The 19,335-nt window shown below is 48.0% G+C and overlaps 1 protein-coding gene across 5 annotated transcripts in view; it reads right to left on the bottom strand.

Moving 5' to 3' along the window:
* SUFU (SUFU negative regulator of hedgehog signaling) overlaps positions 1-19,335 on the bottom strand; it is an 83,930-nt gene that overhangs the window by 39,570 nt on the left and 25,025 nt on the right. For all 5 annotated transcript variants that reach the window (XR_014695103.1, XR_014695104.1, XM_084526267.1 and 2 more), the window contains exons 4-5: positions 4,220-4,362; positions 1,609-1,694 (exon numbers count right to left, since the gene is read on the bottom strand). Coding sequence is in view for 3 of the 5 variants with exons in the window: in XM_084526267.1 (XP_084382393.1) it covers positions 1,609-1,694; positions 4,220-4,362 (229 nt within the window). In the remaining 2 variants the exon portion in view is untranslated. The remainder of the gene's footprint in view (positions 1-1,608; positions 1,695-4,219; positions 4,363-19,335) is intronic.

Raw genomic sequence — 19,335 nt, 5'->3', positions numbered from 1 at the left:
GCTGAGATCAGCAGTCATGTTCAGCACCATAAAAAGCTCATTGCTCTGATGAACATCCTCACAATAGACATTCCGCCCAGATGGTACTTAATGGCTGAGTACTCAGATGGTTCAGCAAAATCCTTGTTTTCGCTAGCAATGAAAGCTGGAAGGGTCAAGATGTACCCCAACAGAGGCGATAGAAAGATTACTGTGAAGATGAACTACTTGGGGACTTTAGTCTGGGTCACAGTGCACCCAGGCTGGAGAAATCAGCCTCAAAACAAGCTTTTTGAAATAAAAACCGAAGTCTTGTGAAATCACCAGAGTTGTTTTTCTTTTTTTTTTTTCATGAGACACTTTGTTATTGCAGTCAAAAGCCCCCTCCTCTGGCCCTGTCTGTGTTAGACTCCTAAAGCACTTGCAGCCAGACCAATAAAGGTTAATATTTTATAGGTTTTCGGATGCATCGGTAACTACTCTTTTTTCACATCACTTTGGAAGCTGTTAATTTGTAACTGCAGAAGTGCCACCTGCTTCAGTTCCTCACTGGGACGCAAGAGCCTTTTCCCCTAGCTCCGTATCAGCAGCTCAGCAGTTTGCAGCTTTGCCTTTGAATCAGACGCATTTCTGGATTTCATTTTATCCTTGGAAAGGTGCTTGTGCCACAGCACAAAAGCCAAAAACCAACATGAAAACAGACTGGGGAGAGGGGTGCTACATCTGCATTGGTTTAGAGGAATCAAGGGAGCTGCAGACAGCATTTATTGTCTTGGGGTCCCAGAAACAAAGCTTGCAGATGGACAAATTCCCTCTTCTCCAGGGCAATCACATGAATTATTTGCACTTGTGCCTAAATGGGAAAAGTTCAAGTTTAAGAAATTCAGCAGCAAAGGCTGGACTCTTCCAAATAATCAATCAATTAAAGCCCACGGTGGCATTATAGACTGCACTGTTGTGCCCATATTCAAAACGACTTTGTTTAAAATGTTTTGAGCTACTACCACACTGCAATAATCTCAAAATATAGGAGAAAAGCATTTAAAGCAAATGCCTGCAAATCAAAAAAGTTTGGTTGCAACCTGGCAGCAAATAAAGCATCAACAGATTACGTAATATTTAAAATCCGTCTCCTCCTTGACCCAACAATATCTTTGTTTTGCCAAGGGAGAAATAACAGGATGAACTTCACTCCTGTGAACACTCTTTCTACTGCAAATTGGCCCTTCAGGACAGAGATTTTCTCACTTTCAGACAGTACCCAAGCTTTTGCTCGGCACTCTAAGTCAGACCCTCACTTCCCTTTCTTTCGAACTACTCAGAGAGGTCAGCAGTGACAGCTATTTTGGCTCCTTCAGGAAGAACCAATGGGAAAATGCTGCAGGTGCAAAAGACAGGAAATTTAGCTTGTAAAAGCTCATTGTGTTCCGCCCTGAACACGTGGACTTCCACATGCATTAATCTGCCATCTGAGCATCTGTGTGCGAGCAGATTTGCAATGAATTCCCATCTCTAGCTACAGCACAGGACTAAATAAGTTCCGTCAACCGGTTAAAGATTGTTGATAAAAACAAACTGAATTGTTCTCTGTCAGTATGCCCCTCTGTATGGGGCTGCAGGAACACTTACACTGGCACAGTCCGAAGCAGCTCCAGGATCCCTTGCCCGTTCCATTGTTGAGCTGCGTGCAGTTCCTCAGTGCAAACCCCAACAATCTGGAAGAAATAAAAACAGAGATGGGAACTGTGTGAAAACTGTGAAGAACACGTGCCACATGGTGCTGGATCAAACTGTAGCGATACAGAGAAGCACCATTCCTTTGAACTAACGAGACAAGCGAGGACAAGAGGAGCCTGAGACAACAAAGAGATTCTGCAGTTCCTTCTGCCCTCCCAATATCATGTGAAGTGCCCTGGCATGTATGATTTAATGTTGCATGGAGTGTGTGAATTAAGTAAGAGGAAGGCCTGGTGAAACATCAGGGCTTACTGGTCTGTTGTCACACTTCAATCGAGTCCACACAAGAGAATCCAAGCCAGGACAGGTTAGGGTCTGAGTACACGCAGAACACCGTGCTGTTGGCCGATTGCTAGGAGCACAAGTAATAACAAACCATCAATTTCCATCAGGCAGGAAACTAACTGCCACCAAGGAACGCTTCGGTGCTCATGGATCCTTGACCGACTTTGTTTGCAGACTGGTTAAATCTCACCTACCACGACAAAGTAGAGCTGCTAACATAATGCATAATCCACTCCTCACTGCAGGCAACTGCAGACTTCTGCCTTCCTGCATAAGGCAGGATGTGTTTGCTCTTCAGGATGAGATCTACCACACTGAACAATACCAGACATCCTTCTCACAGCAGCTGAGATCAGACACTTCAGATGAAGGGGCAAAATATTCTTCAGCTGATAGAGAATGGCAGTTGGTTTTGTTTTTTCTTTGATCCATCAAGCACTGGCTTGTGCTTTGGAACACAATGATTCACCCCCTGGGATGAGAAAAGATTTTAGCCAGGGACTTCTGCTTTGTCTCTCAAGACTTCTTTCCCAATGACATTGGATTCTTGGTCAGAATCTGTTCAAGTGGTGCTTTATCAGAGAACAGGAAAATTGAAAACTTAAGTCCTGTAGAGCAGTAAGCAGGAGTACACGATGTGCCTTCACCACAAGCAAGTATCTGCACTGACCAAGATCTGCATGGAAACCTGTCAGCACGTACCCACTTCTGCACCCTACCTCCTCTGCCCCTCGCAGAGCTCACTTTCTCAGGACCCAGCCCCTGGGAACTCACTTCATCCCCACCCACCTCCCAGGCTTCCTCCGTGAGCAGCCTGAATCACCCTCACTTCAGCACGCCCCTCCCTGCGCCTTTACTCACTAATTACATGCAAACAGCAAGACTCTAAACAGGAAATTATTTTGTGTTCATTCTTGCCTTTTTGCAATCATTTATCCTCGTGGGTCAAACTGAATCCATAACAACGAGCATCAAACAAACAAAGGGGAAAAACAAGTCAACCCAACGTGCTGCAGAAGATTGGAGGCCAACAGCCTCAGGATGCAACAAGCTGACTGCCCTTTGATCCTGACCAGCTGGGCACTAGAGAAGGGATGCAGACTAATGCAACACTAACTGGGGACTCAGCCAGCAATCACCCTGCTTCGCTTGACTCTCTCCTTCTGCTTCCAGACCCTACAATTCACCTTGTACTGATTAACCCCACACCCGTCTCTTTCTTGTTGATACAACACAGACTTTTGGGCAAATTGGAAGGTTCAGGAAAGCCTTTGCCCTTGCTCAGCAGTTGCCTTGTGCAGGTCTGTGATAATGGAGCTTCCCTTTATGCGCTGCAACTACAGCTGAGCACTAATGGATATAAACAGAAGCTTAAGCTGTAAAATACAGACACTTGCATTCTCCCACGTGGCTGAAGCTTCTCCAAAGAGCAGGGAAAAATCAGCAGTTGGCGTCAACTCTGCTATGTCAACTCTTTTGCTAACGTTAGTAAGTCCACATGTAATTTTTTAAAAGTTCAAAGCAGCCCTTGTCCGAGAGAAGCTTGGATACCACTGAGAAAATGGAACCTGTTTGGCCAAGGAAGCTCCCCTCACTGAGCAGCAGTGTTAATACACAAGGGTTGTTTCATTTGCAAAGCAAACCTGAACCTTTCTTAAACAGATCAGTACAGGCAAACCCACGTAGCCTCTAAAGAATCCTTATTTCTATGTGGCAGGCTACAGTTCGGCCATTAAATAACTACAATAATTTGCCAGTCCTACTAAAAACATCTCTTCTAGAACTGAAACCAATGGATCATCCACTGATACTGCCATAACATTAATGTGAATTTAGCCCTGTATTATTATTATTTTTTAAGTGTTTCTCTCAGCTTTTTTCCCCGTTTGTGTTTGAAATTTCAGAGCTCTAAGGTAATACTCAACTCCAGGTGTGTTTCAGGGTGTAAACCTTTTCTTCATAAGATAGGCCTCTATCCTGAGAACTGAGTGTGCCATTACTCAATCCCAGTAAAATCCTTACTGAACACCTCCAGGGTAACACCTTACTGAACACCTCCAGGGTAACACCTCAAAGGTGAGATTCATAGTAATCAAACACGGAAGCACGGTGGAAGACAAGTGAATAAGCATCTGACTTATCAAAGCTAAATAAAATGCAGTGTTAGCTGCATTCCACGCCCAGGAAGTGATGGAGCCAGCACTGCTGGGTGTCATACCTGCAGGAAGGTAACGACCCCAAAAGGAGTCTGCACTGGCTGCATCTGAGGGTCTTCTGTCAGTAACATGTGCTGGATTCTGGATTCACTGTTGTCCAAAGGGCTGTGCCACGACACATGGTCACCGCTGCAGAAGGTGTTTTCTGCGAGGAAGAGAAACAAGGAATGTTTAGTCCCTAAATTCTGCTGGAATATTCCTGCTGAGGAGCAGGACTGTCCCTGGCTGCTGTTCACAGTGACTGCCTGCAGCCGGCTCTGCTGCATCCCCAAGTCAGCTGAAGCACCTGAACCAGGAAAGGGATCTCCCTGAGCCACCTGGCTTCAAGCACTGGTTTTAAAATGGCCCAATCCTGAGTTAATCCTATGGCCAAAAAAAAAAAAAAAAAAAAAGAGGTTATAAATTAAGTTAATATATTAAATGCCACCAAATAAAATTAGTCTCTATCTAATTTATTGTTTGTCTCATTTTGTGAGAGGGTACAGACAGTCAGAGGGCCATACAGGATGCGATTCTTACTTGGTTTGCAACTCCAATTTGCCACAGCGAACAGATTCTGAAATGTGAATTAGACACAAATAACGCCCTGCTACACCTAATAAAGCACAGTCTGCTGCCCAACTTGTGACAGTCCAAGTCAAAGACACTTTCTCTTCTAATTGTCTGGCAGCTCTGGTGCAGCATTGTAATTAATATGTTCCTTCTTTCCCAAACAATGAGAAAACCAGTAGGCTGTAAATTTCACTCCATGTCAGAAGAGTCTGCATCAAAACAAAGGGCCAGAAATTATTTTCCCCTCTTCACAACTGTGAGAATTCCTTTCTTTTCCTCCTCTCCTCCTCAGAAATATAAAAGCCAGATAATCCCATGTCCTACAGCTGGTTCAAGCCAAAGGCACACTGGAACCCCTGCATATGTTGCTGCCTAAGACGAGGAGAGGCTAATGCCTGCTCTCTGGAGGAACTAGGAGTAAAACCACCAGCCATGACCATTTTCCCTGCAGTTAAGGCATGGTGCAGCTGCACACAGTTGGAGAAGGGCACGTGCAAGCGTGCTGCCCAGCCGACTGCCTCGAACGGGGGTCTTGCAGCGTCCCCCTGGATAGTTTTTTCACTGTACAGAGAAATCAGCAGCTTGGAAGCCACATTATGCCCTCTCACATAGGTGTAGCACCCCAGGGATGATCCGAGTATTGCCTGCATGTTTCTAAAACCACCTGCAAGCTCATGCTTCCTCCTTACATGAGCTCATTTGTGAAGCCAGGCTGGCCTCTCCCAGCTGTGCCAGGGGTAAAGGCAAGGCTTTTCCCTCTGAAGGACAACCAGGACTTCTGCTGTGGGCTGGAAAACATCAGCAATTCCTCGCATTACTGTCCTAAGACACTGGAGTACCTCCCGTGATGTGGAGCAGGTCCAGTTCAGGAGTGCTGCCTGCTGCAGATCCTCCCCTGCCTTGCAGCGGTGCAGGATGCTGCAGGTGAGCAGAGGAGAGGCACCTTGCAGCTGCTGTGCCCCAAAACACCCCAGCAGGGAGCAAACTCACGCTGCCACGGCCAGGGGGTTAATTCAGGGTGTCGCAGGCAACTCCCAGCTCCTCCACCAGGTGTCCCCATTGGCGTTTATTTGGGCTTTTCACGCTCTATGGCTTTGCAGACGGATTTCTGGGACAGCTCAACAGATTGAGAGTTAATATAAACTTTAAAAATAAAATAAAACGCCACGAGGAACTCGGCCTGCAAAACGAGGCACGGGACTGAAGTGTTGAGATAAGTCAGGGAGTGCTTTGCTTAGCTAAGAAAGAAAGAAAACAGCAAATGTGAGCCGCTTGAAAGAAAGAAAGGAGTTTATCTTTCTGTACGATAAATTACACGCTTCCAGCTCTGCGGCTGAAAGGAGTGGCTCGGAGCATTACTTCACGTTTAAAGTTGGGACGTGTAAGCAGACAGAAATGAGAAATATGATTGCAAAGTTTTCCTTATATCAAAATGGGATTAAACAAACAGACAAAACCGGCACAGTTGCAAAGGATCTCGCTGATGTTTTCCAGGTTAGGCAAAACGTGGCTGATTAATTTTATTTTTTAAATGATAAAAGCCTCTCAGTCACAGTTTTCAGGAATGAAACAAAACCACAAAGAACGTATTCTTGGGCCCTGTCTCTATACCACAACATTTTGCCCATCAAATGCTCACCCAATTCTATGCTGATCGATCGCTGCGTTTCACTGCTGCTGCTGCTTCTCCTGGGAAATCCCAGCCCGTTTAGAGCAGGTTTTCAAATGCAAATGTCTCTGCTGGAAATCCACCTGTTTATGTCCAGGCGAACACTGAACACTTAGAAAATCTCCCTCTCTCTCTCACATGCGGCCGAACAGCAAAAAATTCACACTGACTACTCAATTCAATCAAAAAAAAAAGAAAAACCACAAAACCACATTCTGCCAATAACCCGCAGCCCAATTAAAAGTTGTAAGAGTGCAAAAAGTTCAGAATTACAGCCCGAAACTCAGCTCTGCTCCTGCTGCATTGTAAGCCGTGCAGAATGTAAGACCAGCTCCTGTACAGAGACCACTGGAGGACGGAGGAGAGCCTGAACTGCAGGACCTGGAGGCACAGAAAGCGAGGAGCTACAGGAACAAAGCAGGAGATGACCACTTGCACTCGCCTCCTGCTGGAAACGGGGATGTGCACCCTCCCTTCCCACCTCTTGCACCCAATTTGTAAAATGAGACCATCAAAATCTTTAAGCTCCAAACAATGTTTTAACCAAAAGGTGCTGAAGTTTTTGTAAATTTGGATTTACACCTCAGCTGTGGTTTTCGTGAATGTTGTTGAATTGGAGCGTGGATCAGCCAGATAGATCCTCACAGACATCACTGCACAGATGGACAGGAAAAACCTCCTGTGGTTTTTGTCCCTTCCTATTATTTGCCGTGCTGTCAGCAACGCAAACTTCCCTTCATCCGCACACGTACAATGTGCTAATTTTTCCTGCACACAAATATTAATTTCCATAAAAACAAGAGATGAGTCGGCACAGGAGGCGTGGGCTCATCTCAGGTACAGCAGAAGCACAAACACCTTACGAGGAGCAACTCACTTCAGGAAGATGCGGTGGTTCCCCAAAAAGCATCCCCATTTCTGCCATACCATGCAGAAATAACCGGAGAAACAGCCTGCCACCTCCCAGCTCGTTTCTGTGTGCTGCTGTGAACCAGGACCTACAGTGACACCAATATGGGTTTACAGCCATACCTTCTGCACGTGTTTTGAAGTCTACTGCGTTTATTGAATGAGAAACCTCCAGTCACGACTGGAAACGACTTACAGCTGAAATACTGAAAATACAGATGTGAAAATAGGCATTAATGCACGCATGAAATAAATGTTTCATGTAAAAACAAAACACGTCCTAGTGCTAGGACAAAACCTGCCTCTCCTTCCTAATAAACGCAGAATGCTCCTTTGCAAATTGTCTTGGTTTAGGAAGGCTGCAGGTTTACAGCCTCAGCAGCAAAGCTGCTTCTGCAGTGATCCCATCACACCCCCGATGCTCTCCCCTGCCCTGGGAGATTTGGGAACAGGCTCGGCTTTATCCAAGCCCACTCCCAGCTCCACTGACCCAACTTTTTCCACTCCCACCAAGCTCTGCTCCGACAGCCCTTTTGATCTGCTGCAACGCTGTGCAGATGACCGTGCTGAGGCAGTTTCTTATCAGTTCCGAGGAGGGATTCAAGTTTTTCTGTACAAAGAGCGAGCACAACAGATAGGACACAAGGCTTCGTGCTGTATTAATGAGACAAAACGCATTTGGGCCCAGAATCCAGGAAAGGGTAAGAGTTTTCAGTGAGAGCTGTGAAAAACCATGGGAAAGCATCTCCTTTACCGTTCAACGAGGGCAATGATCAGCCTGTGGGCAACAAACGCCAAGACTACGGTGGCATTTGCTGCTGCCACGTTGAATTTCCAGGACTTACACCAACACAGCAGCACGATCTGTTCTCATGAAGCCCAGACTTTGTTGGTTTTTTTTTTTTTCCTGCAAGTGTGCGTTTTAACAAAACCTCCTGAACTATTCCGTGCTGTTAGGGAACGCTGATTCCACAGAACTGAAATGCTTCATAGGGAGGTATCGATTTCATAAGAACTGAACAAGGAAATCGTTACAGCATTTCACGGCAAACTTATTATTTCATTTCATAATTTATAACAGCAAATCTGAAGCTCCCTCTAGCTCCACAGCACTGAGAAGTCTCTAAATTTCCCCTAGACCGGCTCTTGCATCGCTCCATTATGCAAAAGCAGCATCCATAACGCAGCTACACCAGACTTCTCTGTTAAGCCTCCCATATTTTGAAGTCTTTAAAATGTCATTATCCATTTTCTTTTACAGCCCACATAAAGCAGGTGAGGCTCCTTCGTGCAGCAATGGTCATAATTCAGCTGTGCAATCTCTCCTAACTTTACTATCCAACTGCTCAATAACGAGAGCTGGGGAAATAACTCAGAGGCAACCGTTCCACTGTGGACTAGTAAATTTTCTTCGTGTAACGTTGCTCATGTATTTTCTTGGAGCGCATTCCCCTCGCCTTTAATTTGACTAAATATAGCTAATGCCTAGAGAAATAAATTCAAGTCATATTCTTGGCCTCAAGATGTTTTATAAACAGTGTGGCGCATGCAATCCATGCTCAAGAGGTGTTAGCGAGCTCTAGAGAGAGACACAACCCGTTTCCTGCTGCATTTTCCATTTCTTTTTTAAACCTGCGAGTTAAATATCTTCTCTTGCATGTGTATAGGGAACAGTATGGGGGAAAAGACAGTGCAGATGCTGTTCCACCAGCAAGGAGACAACTCAAAGCATCCCTCCTGCCCATGCATGGCCTGGCACAGTCTCCAAGTTAAGATCACAGCAGCCTGATTCCAGCAAAAGCCAGAAAACTTCTCCTTGAGACCGGGTCATGCCAACACTTCTTTAGATAGATTTTCAATTTAGGGAAATCGGTTTGTAACCTGACCTTTCTTCTGTGTCACTTCTGAGACACCTCCTCCTTCACACCACCTAAAACCTTTAGAGGAGGCGTTTTTCCCTCTAAACCAATGAGTTTGATAAATCCGTGGTGGTTCTGAGCTGACACCGAGCAGAGGGGGAGAAGCCCCCAAGTACGTTAACTACTAAACATGCTCACTTAGGGGAAAACGGCTGCTCTGCTGCGCTCACACCCTTCAAAAACAAGTTTCTGTGTTCCTCCTGTCTCTGCAGAAAGCCAGCCCATCGTTACACGGTCACTTTATTCCGAGATGAATGCGATGCTGCTGAAAGAAACCACCCTGCGTGCCCCCCTGTGACAGCAGGGGCTACCTGGATCCCGACCCTGCGAGCTTGGGCTGAAAAAACCCATCTGAAATTCGGGACAGCGCATGGCAGCGGGGATGCTGGCAGGCGAAGGCGATGACCGCATCCCTTTGGCGAGCCAGCCCTACGTTATCTGCGGCGCTCGGCGGCTGGAAAACTTGCTGCTGCGAGGGGCAGGAGCTCGGAGGCTGGGTCCGACCGCCAGATCCGGGCTAAAATGGAAGCAGGGAGAAACAGGAGTGAGCCAGCAGGCAGGGAAGGATTTCGAGCCCCAGGCTTACGGGTGCAGGAATGTTTAAGAGGCCCCCTGCGAGCTCCTGAGCAGCACGACAGCGATGCAGCCAGACGCTTAAATTGAAGGCAGCCTGTCCGATGGTTGCAGGAATCGTGTAATTTATTGCGCCGTTATTACCACATGCGCAGTCTGCAGAATTTATTACAGAAGTGCATTTTCCCCAACACATTTTTAATATTCAGTCTGGCTTTGTTTTATAAAAAAAAAAAAAAAAAAAAAAGGTAGTCTGGCAATCTGTCACGAGTAAGCTTTGGTGCTGTGTTTCAGTGCCATTTTGCAGACTGAACAGCCAGAATTAATTAAGAGAAACGAGGGGCAGACGCAGAGCCCAACGCTGAAATCTATTAGCTCTACTGCTCACCAGAGCCACTTAATACATTTCTAATCAGCTTACTAACGTCTATGACCACGCAATGCAAGGATGCAGCTATAATAAACCAACGCAAAAACTAAATACGAAGGTTATCTAAAGATCTCAAAGCAATACTGTTATGGCAACTCCTCATCCAGACGGAAATTTAAACGAAAAGAAAAACAAAAAACAGGCTATAAAGAAAAAGACTTTATTCTGACTCATTTGCCAGACACATGAAATTAAGATAATCTAGGGATAATCAAATTAATGCTAAATTCAGTCTGTCTGCTTCCTTTCCCAACCTACAAAGGACTACACAAACGGACTGGTGGAGGAGGAAAACAACGGTGATGTAAGCGGTGGGGCCTGCTGGCAGCGTCAGCTCCGAACTTCATTTTCAGCTCAAGCTGAACCTTTTAAGAACATGGGAGGAAAGAGGAGAATCCGAGCCATGATGCATTTTTATTTTTTATTTTTTTTAAAGCTTTTTCCTCGTGGTTTTCTTAAGCGGATTTGCTGTCCTGTATCTCCCATCGGGGAAAGGAGAAGTGCCCCAGCCCGGGCTCCCTAAAGAGGAGCAGACTCGCAGCACGGACAAGATGCCCGAGGAAGAATTAAATCCCCGGAGTACAATTAAACAGTGGCCCCGCCGCAGGGATTCAAATTGGGCTTTTACAAACAAGGGGCCTAGGCAAAAGGTTCTTTAAAAAATAAAATAAAATAGCATGGAGAGAAACAGCTTATCAGCACTGTAAGGACTCCTTGACCTCTGAGGTTTGAGGTTTAGAAAACACAAGAGCGATGCAGATCTTTTAAAAAATTGATCAGCGCATTGAAAATAAAAACTGTGTGTTAACTCTGGAAAATTAACGATCCTCTCCAAGGAATCCCATCAGTTTACGCAAGCGTACGTAAACTTATTTGATCTTTTAAGTCCCCTGGGGTGAAAGCCCGAGGAAGGGGCCAGAAGTGGGATGTCCCCTGCCAACCCCCCCGAGGAACAAAGAGGGCTCCTCGCTCGCCATGCAGCGCTCCCAGCTGCCTGCCTTCCAGCCCTGCTGCCACGGGGCTGGGGGAAATCGCCTCTTGTTGTATTTCAGCTCCACCAGAGTTACAAACACTGGGTTTTGTATCAGGACGCAGGCACCTGGACGCCTTCTGTGACGCTGTGTTAGCCCAAGTGCTGTCATGCAACAGGCGGCGTGGCTCTGTGTCTCCTTTGCCCCCCGTGTTTCCCAGGATGTTTCTTCCCAGCTCTTGCCCATCTGCGTGCCTGGCTCGCTCCCTCTCCCTGCCCACCACCTCTGTGCAGTTTCCATTACTGCAGCCTCGGGGAATTTCTCACGCAGGCTCCCAGCGAGTGACTCCCGTGCCCAGGGCACGCTCCCACCCGCCGGGAGCCGTGGGCCCCCTGTCCTCTCCCTGACTCCTTCCAGCCCTCTCCGCCAGCCACCTCCTCCCCTGCTTCCTCTCCTCCAGCTCCGTGCTGCCCCTGCTCCTTCCAGCCCCCCGCAGCAGCAGAGGCAGGAGCTGGCACCCCCAGCACCCGCTCTGCAGAGGGCAGGGTGCCTCTCCGGCGTTGCTTTTCCACCCACAGTCCTCACCTGCCTGCTGATTTATCCACACAGCACACACCCAGAGGGAAGGAGTCCTGGAGGAAGGCACGGCAGCAAGGCACGGACCTCCCAGCAGACACCTTGCAGTGTTTCTGCAGCAATTCCTGACAGCGAGGAGCAGCCAAGAGGCACCGTGGCAGCACCCTCCTGGAGCCCAGCCTCTCACAAAATGTTTTATCCGGAGCCAGACCCTGCCACCACCATCCAGCCATGCTGCCACCAGCTTTGCCGCCCCTAAATATCTACGAGACTTCCATTCAAGAGCTCTTAAGGAACTTCAAAGGGAAACTAAGGGACTATCCTCCTCTGAAAGGACTCGGGGATGTCGAACACAGCTTTAATGCTCGGCCTTCGCAGCACACAAGTCCCAAGTCTGAGAGGCAGATGGAGAGACTGTGCTGGGATCTCTCTAAGCAAAAGTTACTCAACAGAAAGGGCAGCTGGACTGGGACAAAGCACCTCTGGATGTATCACACCGTAATCTCTTAAGAAAAATTATCTAGTTACCCTGCCACTAGTTCTGGGGCTCATAATGGAAAGGGACGGGAGGTGTTAGAGAAACCATAGTGTATTTCTCAGTGGTTATTTTTAAGTTTTCAGGAATTTAAAGCTCGCATGGGCCAAACTTTAGTTTTACTTCTGGCAAAAGCAGGAAGCTGAAGGGCAGGAAACAGAGGAACTTTGTCTTCAAATGTATTTGTGTAAAATATTAGCCGAGCTCTATCAGCTCGTTACATTGGTGCAAGGGAAATGCCAAGTTTGCCCAAGAGCTATACTCATGGAGCGAACACAAATCGATCGGTCTGTTCGTGGAGCACCTTTTGAAACTCCATCCCAAGCCTGCTGAGACGACTCCTTTAAGGCTCTGGCTCTAAAAGCGAGCAGGGGAGTCGGCTTTCCACAGGCTCTGGGCTGTCTGCAGCCTCCGAGTGCACTCTCCCAGTCTCTCTTCCCCACCAAGAACAAAACGCTTCCCCTGCTGTGCCCATTTGCTGCCTCCTGGCTGAGCAGGCAGCTGCGAAGGATCTTTGTGTGCAGGGCTGTCAGAAGAGGGCCTGTAATGAGCTCAGCCTGCTGCCGTACTCGCAAGCAGAGGGGGTTTAGTCAGCAAGCACAGCCTGAGCACTCCTTGCTGCACTGATCTTCAATGGGAAGAGTAAGAAGGTGGATGTGTAACCACAAACCCAACTTCCAGCTCAGTCTGCTCTGAGATTTCGTCTAACACAGGCTGGCAGCTCTCAAGGGAGAAGCCAGTCCTTTTTACAAGGCTACTCAGTATGTGTGCAACCTTCACACTCTCCTCTGAGCATCCCAAACAATCGAGGGCAGGCAGAAGGAGAGGGCTCTCCTGTGACTGCAGAACAAGGCTGGTTTTGTGGCTTTCAGCTCCTGGATGGGAGGAGGCAGCGCTATTCTGTGCCGAAGCCTTTCGCTGTGAGAGCGGCTGCTTCCGCTTCCCAGAAAAGGCCGGGAGGGACAAAGCCTCACAAACAAGAGGCCAGAGGACCTCACACCAGCAGGAGGGGGAGTTTCTGCCTTCCCCTGAGCTCTTTCCTTTGTCTTGCATTCCTCCCGCGGCACAGGGCACGGAGCCTTTGTCCGGGCTGGGCTGACCATGTGCAGCCCCTGCCCGCTTCCCTTCCCCAGCAGCCAGAGATGCTCCTCGGGTCCCCTCCTGCAGCGGGGATGCTCTGGGGAGGATGGAGAAAAGGCTTGGGGCAGAAAGCAAGCCAGATCCATCCTGATAACCGATCTATTCCACGATAAACACCTGCCAGGAACCAGCAACCCAGCACCCCAGGGCACGGAGCCCGCTGGCTGTCCCTGCATCGCTCCGGCTCTTGCAGCAGCCTGGCATGGAGACGTGTCGCTGCTTTTTCCGTGTCTCCATGCCTGTTTGTTTCCTCCTTCTTCCAGGGGGAGCCCCCGTGCAGCAGGCAGGCTGTGATGACTGTGCATTTATAAATGCAACACGCATCAGATTTACACGTGCTGCTGCTCTGTCCGTCCACGGCATCTGAGAGCAGCGTAAGGGCGCGCGGGCTGATGCAGAGCACAAACAGAAGACAATCATTTTTTTTTTTTTTTTTTTTAAATAAACCAGCTGAAAGAACCGTATTGAAGAGCTGAAAAGCAACGAGCCAAGTTCAGCTCCCATGCAGGGACAGGACACGGGCTGACAGAATTAAAAGGGACAGCACCAGCTGAAAGCCAGCCAACCCAAACCGCGCCCGAACCTGCTTTATCGAAATCGTGGCTACAAACAAGCTGCTTCTTTCAGGCAGCACCAAGACCCCTCGCTCACGGCCTAGAAATAGTTTGCAACCAGCAAAGCAGCCCAGGAAAGACAGCTTCCCTTCTATTTCAGCCAGGTCTTTTCTAAGGAACAAAGACTTTCTGTGCCTCTGCTCCTGGCACAAAGTCTCTCCGTGCGTTAGTGTCAACCTAGCCTTTGGGGTCAGGTCTGTTCTCAGCAGAGGGCTGGAAGTCCAGAGACAAGAGGGACTTCCACGACAAGGCACGGGAACTGCCCAGCCTGCTCCGTGAGCCCAGACAGACCACGGGAGAGAATAAAGCCCAAACTCCATCAAGGTTAAGGAGGGAGAGACAAAAAGGCTTTAATTAATGTTACGCAGCTTGCTCCCTGACAACATAAGCCATGGACTTTTCTACCCCTGAGCCAAAGGAGAGCACAGGTGTCCTTAGAAAGTTGTAGGTTCCCAGTCATGCTTTCCAACCAGCTCAGGAGGAAGCTGGGCGAGCCTCCTGCCCTCTCCAGGCTCACGTCACCACTGCTGCCAAAGCCAAAGGCAGCGTCACACAGGTGCTGGTCCCCTCCTTTCAACTTCTCGACAAAGAGCCCAGCGTTTTTCCAACTTGGCTGGGGTGTTGCTGGGGCTTTTCCGTCAGCGCAGCAGAAGTAATTTGGTGGAGAAGAGAGATCCTAGCAGCTCTTGAGCGAAGGACAGGGAGATGCTACCCACCAGGTGCTACATCAGCCATGGATGCTGATCAGGTGCTGGGGCGCCTGCAGCATTGTCGGGGGCAGCGCCCTGCCTGCTCTGAACAAAAAGAGAGGCTGAGAAAATTTAATCAGCCAAAAATCTAAGGTCAGGGAATTGCATTTATGCTGCCAGGACGAACGAGGACAGGGGCAGGACGAGCGCACCACCTGCCTGGGGACACACACAGCAGCATCCACACCTGGGGCTCTGCTTTACAGCTCCCTGCCCTCAGCCAGTTTTGTACCGAGCTCTGAGAGCACCTCTCCAGCCTTGACAGAGGAAGGACAGACCGCCAGCTGCGTGCTAGTGCACAGCCTGGGGAGCCTCAGCCACAGCCTCGACCACCGCGCAGCTTTTCTCTGACGACTGGCAAGCCTCCGACCTCCCTCCGTGCCTCGGCACCCAGCTGCACGCAGGGCTGGGAGCGTTTCCCTGAATGAAAGCACCAAACTTCAAAGGTCCCTGAAATTACAGACGTACAAAAAGACAAACAACATTAAGCTCTGAAAGTGTGCAGAGAAGGAGCTGCATTAAGTTTGCCTAGAGAAGGCAGCAGCACCGATGCACGGTGCTGGGGTCTGTCCTCTCGTTCCTCTCCAGGGGTTCTCCAAGGGTGCTGCGTGCCACAGGCAGTACTGCTACACTCCTCTGGAGTCTGCTAGAAGGCAAAACCACCTTGATGTTAAAAGAAAATAAAGAGGAAAAGGTGCTAGAAGCTTACAAGGGAAAAGAAGAGCTGTACTAAGGGGTTTTCAATGGGCCCTGCTGCATCAAACACCCAGAACCGTCATGTAAAATGAAAACCAAAGCAGATTAGAGGAAAAAAAGTCCAATGCCAAAGACTTAAAAGCAAGAAGGCTTCTCAAGACTTGTTGAAGAACTGCTGTGTCAGGAAAGCAGGTGGGCATCCAGCTGCCCCATACCTCACATGCACTCAAAGACAAAATGCTTGACTCTCACTTTCCTCCTCCAGGAGCTCGGACACAAACCCAAGCTTTTGTGGCTCACCAGCACAGGCTGAGGCCAGAAGGCTGCCAAAGGAAGGGCTCAGTGCATGCAGCACTGCCCTGGGTGCTCGCCCTTGAGCATCCCGAGCACCAAGAGCAACAGGAAGGGAAGAACAAACACCAGCTCCGGACTGCTGCTTCTTACTTGTGTTTAGAAGGGAAAAGAGCCAGGTCCATGCACGACCCATGCTTTGCCATCATCCCCACCAGGAGGGAGGCAATTTACACGAGTGCTGCTCAGCAGTTCCCTCCCAGCAGGTTCTCCAGGAGCTGGGCAGCCAGCACGGCACCGAGCACGGCCTCAGCACGAGCTCGGCAGCTGCCTGCCATGCCCGGCACGTCCGCTGCCCGCCCCGCGCACGAGGAGCCGGCTGGTTGGGACCAGCCCCGGCACGTAGATCCCAGCTGGAAGCTGAGGGGACGTGACACGGCCGCCTGAGGAGATGGGGCAATGAGAAATATCGGGGAGGTGAGCTCACCAGCAGGGAGAGGCGGATTTATTGCAGCGGGGCTGGGACGCGAGGACGTAAAGGACCGGGCTCGGCGTGTGCCGGTGCTCGCGCAACAGCTTGCTTTATGGGAAACGGCGAAGAGGAATCAGGCTAAAACCCAACCGATTTCTCATGGACCACTGAATAACTATCAGATGATGAGAGCTCTTGGCCACGACAAGCTCGGGTTAAATTGGAACCAGTGACTTCATGTTTCCATACCCCTTTCACAGGCTCGAGGCACGCAGCCCGCGCGCTCGGATCCCACTCACCTACGGCACGGGACGGGCCCAGCACTGCTGTAGGAACTGCAGCGAGCCACACTTCCAGCGTTTGCACAGGGTTCACTACACCACAGGTTCTGCTGAAATTAGATTTGATTTATACTTCTTTGCGGAGCCCAAAAACACAGTTAATCCCCCCCCATTTTTAATCTAAAATCCTGGGATACTAGAGAGGAGCCAGGGCAGCTCTATACTGGAAACTGGTCAATATTACAAACAGATGATAGAAAAATATATATTTTACAGAGCCATAGCAACCAGAAGAGAACAATAAATCAGGCTGGGATTAAAAAAAAATAAAAATAAAGGCACAGTCAGGGGAAAAAGAAACCTCTATGAAATACTGGAAGATTTTATTTGGCTTTAGTCATCCTATTAGGGAGAAATAAACACAGTTTTACCAACACGCTGGCCAAGCCTCATTTGTATTCAAGGAAGCTGGGCGTTTGTTTTGTTTTCTTTTCTTTTTACACACAGAAATTGGCCAGTGTCAAGAGTGTTTGAAAACATGTCAGCAAGGAAAGAGTCATTGAGGCTACCACATTGAGGCTTTCTAAACTCCAGAGGATCCGAAGATGAGGTCTAGTGGTTAAGCAAGGGCAACAGGTGTCAAAGCGCTTGCTAGCTTAATGGCCTCAGGTCTGCAACCTCAGCCAAATCACTTAATCCCACTGAGTCTCATTTTCAGTGCAGAAGTTATACTGCCTGTCAACTGCACCGTGCCTCTGCGGCTCGGATTAAACTAACTTGAATCAGATGAAAATTGCTGGATAAGAAGAAAGCATCTTCTTCATCTGCAGTCCTCATGACTCTTAGCATCGTCACTTACCGGAGGAGAAACTAAGGCACGCAGAGCTGGTGTAGCTCTCTCAAACTGATAGGTTTTGCAGAAATAGAGGATAAGACATTTCATGTCTAATCCTTTGGAAAGGGCATCCCTCACTGTGAGGGTGCAAAGGGGCTAGACATGCCCACAGAGGTGACTGTGGGGAAAATATATATATATATATTGCTAATTTGGCGCTGCGTTGACACAGTGCTATCAACACATATCACTCACCGTGTACCTGCTGGAATCAGTTCTGTCCAATGCACTTTTCCAAGGTGTAAGACGTTTTGCTAGGGAATAATTAAGTCAAGGTTATCCAAGATCTGAAAACTGTGCTGCATATAAGCAACTTTCTTCTGAAGCAATCACCTGAAAGCCACACTAAAGCACCACCCAGAAACTGCATCTCCCATGCTTACTTCTTTTGCTTGTAGGTTTTGTTGCTACTGCTCTGCAGTCTCCAAAACACAGGCAACTTCCTACTACTGACTTGTCAAAGGTTAAATCTTTGCATTTGACTTTTAAATTGGCTGAAACTTCAGAACTTTGATTTAAATCTTTTAGTGCATTAGTAATCAGGAAACTAAGAAAAAAGGTACGGTATGTGTTTAGGGAACAAGATCACGTATAAAAGACTTGAAGAGGACATCTAATTGTTAAGACACTGATTATAAAGGGGACTCAGAAGGTTCCCCCTCTGCCCCCACCAAAATGAAGAATCAACTCTTCCTGACAAATATGCATGAAGAATAGTTCAACTTACTCTCAAAGGCATGGAGCAATGTGGAATTGACAATTACGTCAGTGCTTCACTGCACTTATTATTAGAAAGTTTTACCTAATGACAAACTCTAGGCTTACCTTACAGAAATTTAAGTAGTAATGGGCCTCTCAATTTACTTTATCCCCTACAGCAACCTTTTGCTTATTTGAAGACTGTTCTCACATCTTCCCTTCATCTTCTCCTCCCTAGACTAAACAAACGTAATTCTTTCGATCATTCCTCCACAGGTCATATTTTCGGGACCTTTGGGTCATTCTTACTGCTCTCCTCCAGAATTTTTCCAACTGTCTTTTGCCCAAAACCAGACAAAAAACCTCTCTCTTTCCCCTCAAGTTGTAGCCAGCAGTGTAGGACTGCACCACATACAACACGTAGAACAGTTCTGTGTATATATATGTAGGTTTATGTATATGTGTAGGTTTAGGTTTAGCTATTGGTGAAACCAACTCTGAATCTTTTTCTTCTCCTTTCAGGACTGCTGCCTCTGCCTGTCTTTCTCCAGCCAGTAATTGTGCACTGATTACACCTGAATAAGCGCAGGAACTTGCTCTTCTTGCACCTTACTGACCCTTCCTGCACACACAGGCATTTCAGACCATCTCCGCAACTTGCAAAAGGCTGTTCTGAACTCCAGCCCTGTGTGCCATAGTGCTTGCTGAGCCTGCAAGTTTTGTCAGGATACTCTGCATTTCGTCATCCCAGTCAATCCCGAATTGCATCAGCCCTAGGACAGATTTCAGAGGAATCTCAGTTCTACCCATCTTCTGCGGCTGATGACAACACATTGACAACTATTCAAGTCGAGATACCCAATCAGTATTGCAGCCCTTTCTTCAGTTTTTATCAAGATCACATTTCCTCAGCTCGCTCACATACCTGTGATATGAGACAATGTCCAAAGTCTCACTAGCATCAAGATAACTAACAGTCACTGCTTCCTATAGTGCCTATTACTTGGTCACAGAATTAAACTAGTTTGTTCTGCTTTACTCTTGATAAATCCATGCTGGAACTTCCATTATTCCCTGGACGCCTTCTAGGTGGTTTGCTGGTTTGCTAATAGTTGCTTAGGTGCCAAACATCGACTGATTTTAAACC

Source organism: Aythya ferina (genome assembly GCF_964211825.1).
Source record: "Aythya ferina genome assembly, chromosome: 7".
Taxonomy (NCBI): domain Eukaryota; kingdom Metazoa; phylum Chordata; class Aves; order Anseriformes; family Anatidae; genus Aythya; species Aythya ferina.
The sequence above is the reverse complement of the archived record's forward strand: the minus strand, read 5'-3'. Positions and strand labels throughout refer to the sequence as shown.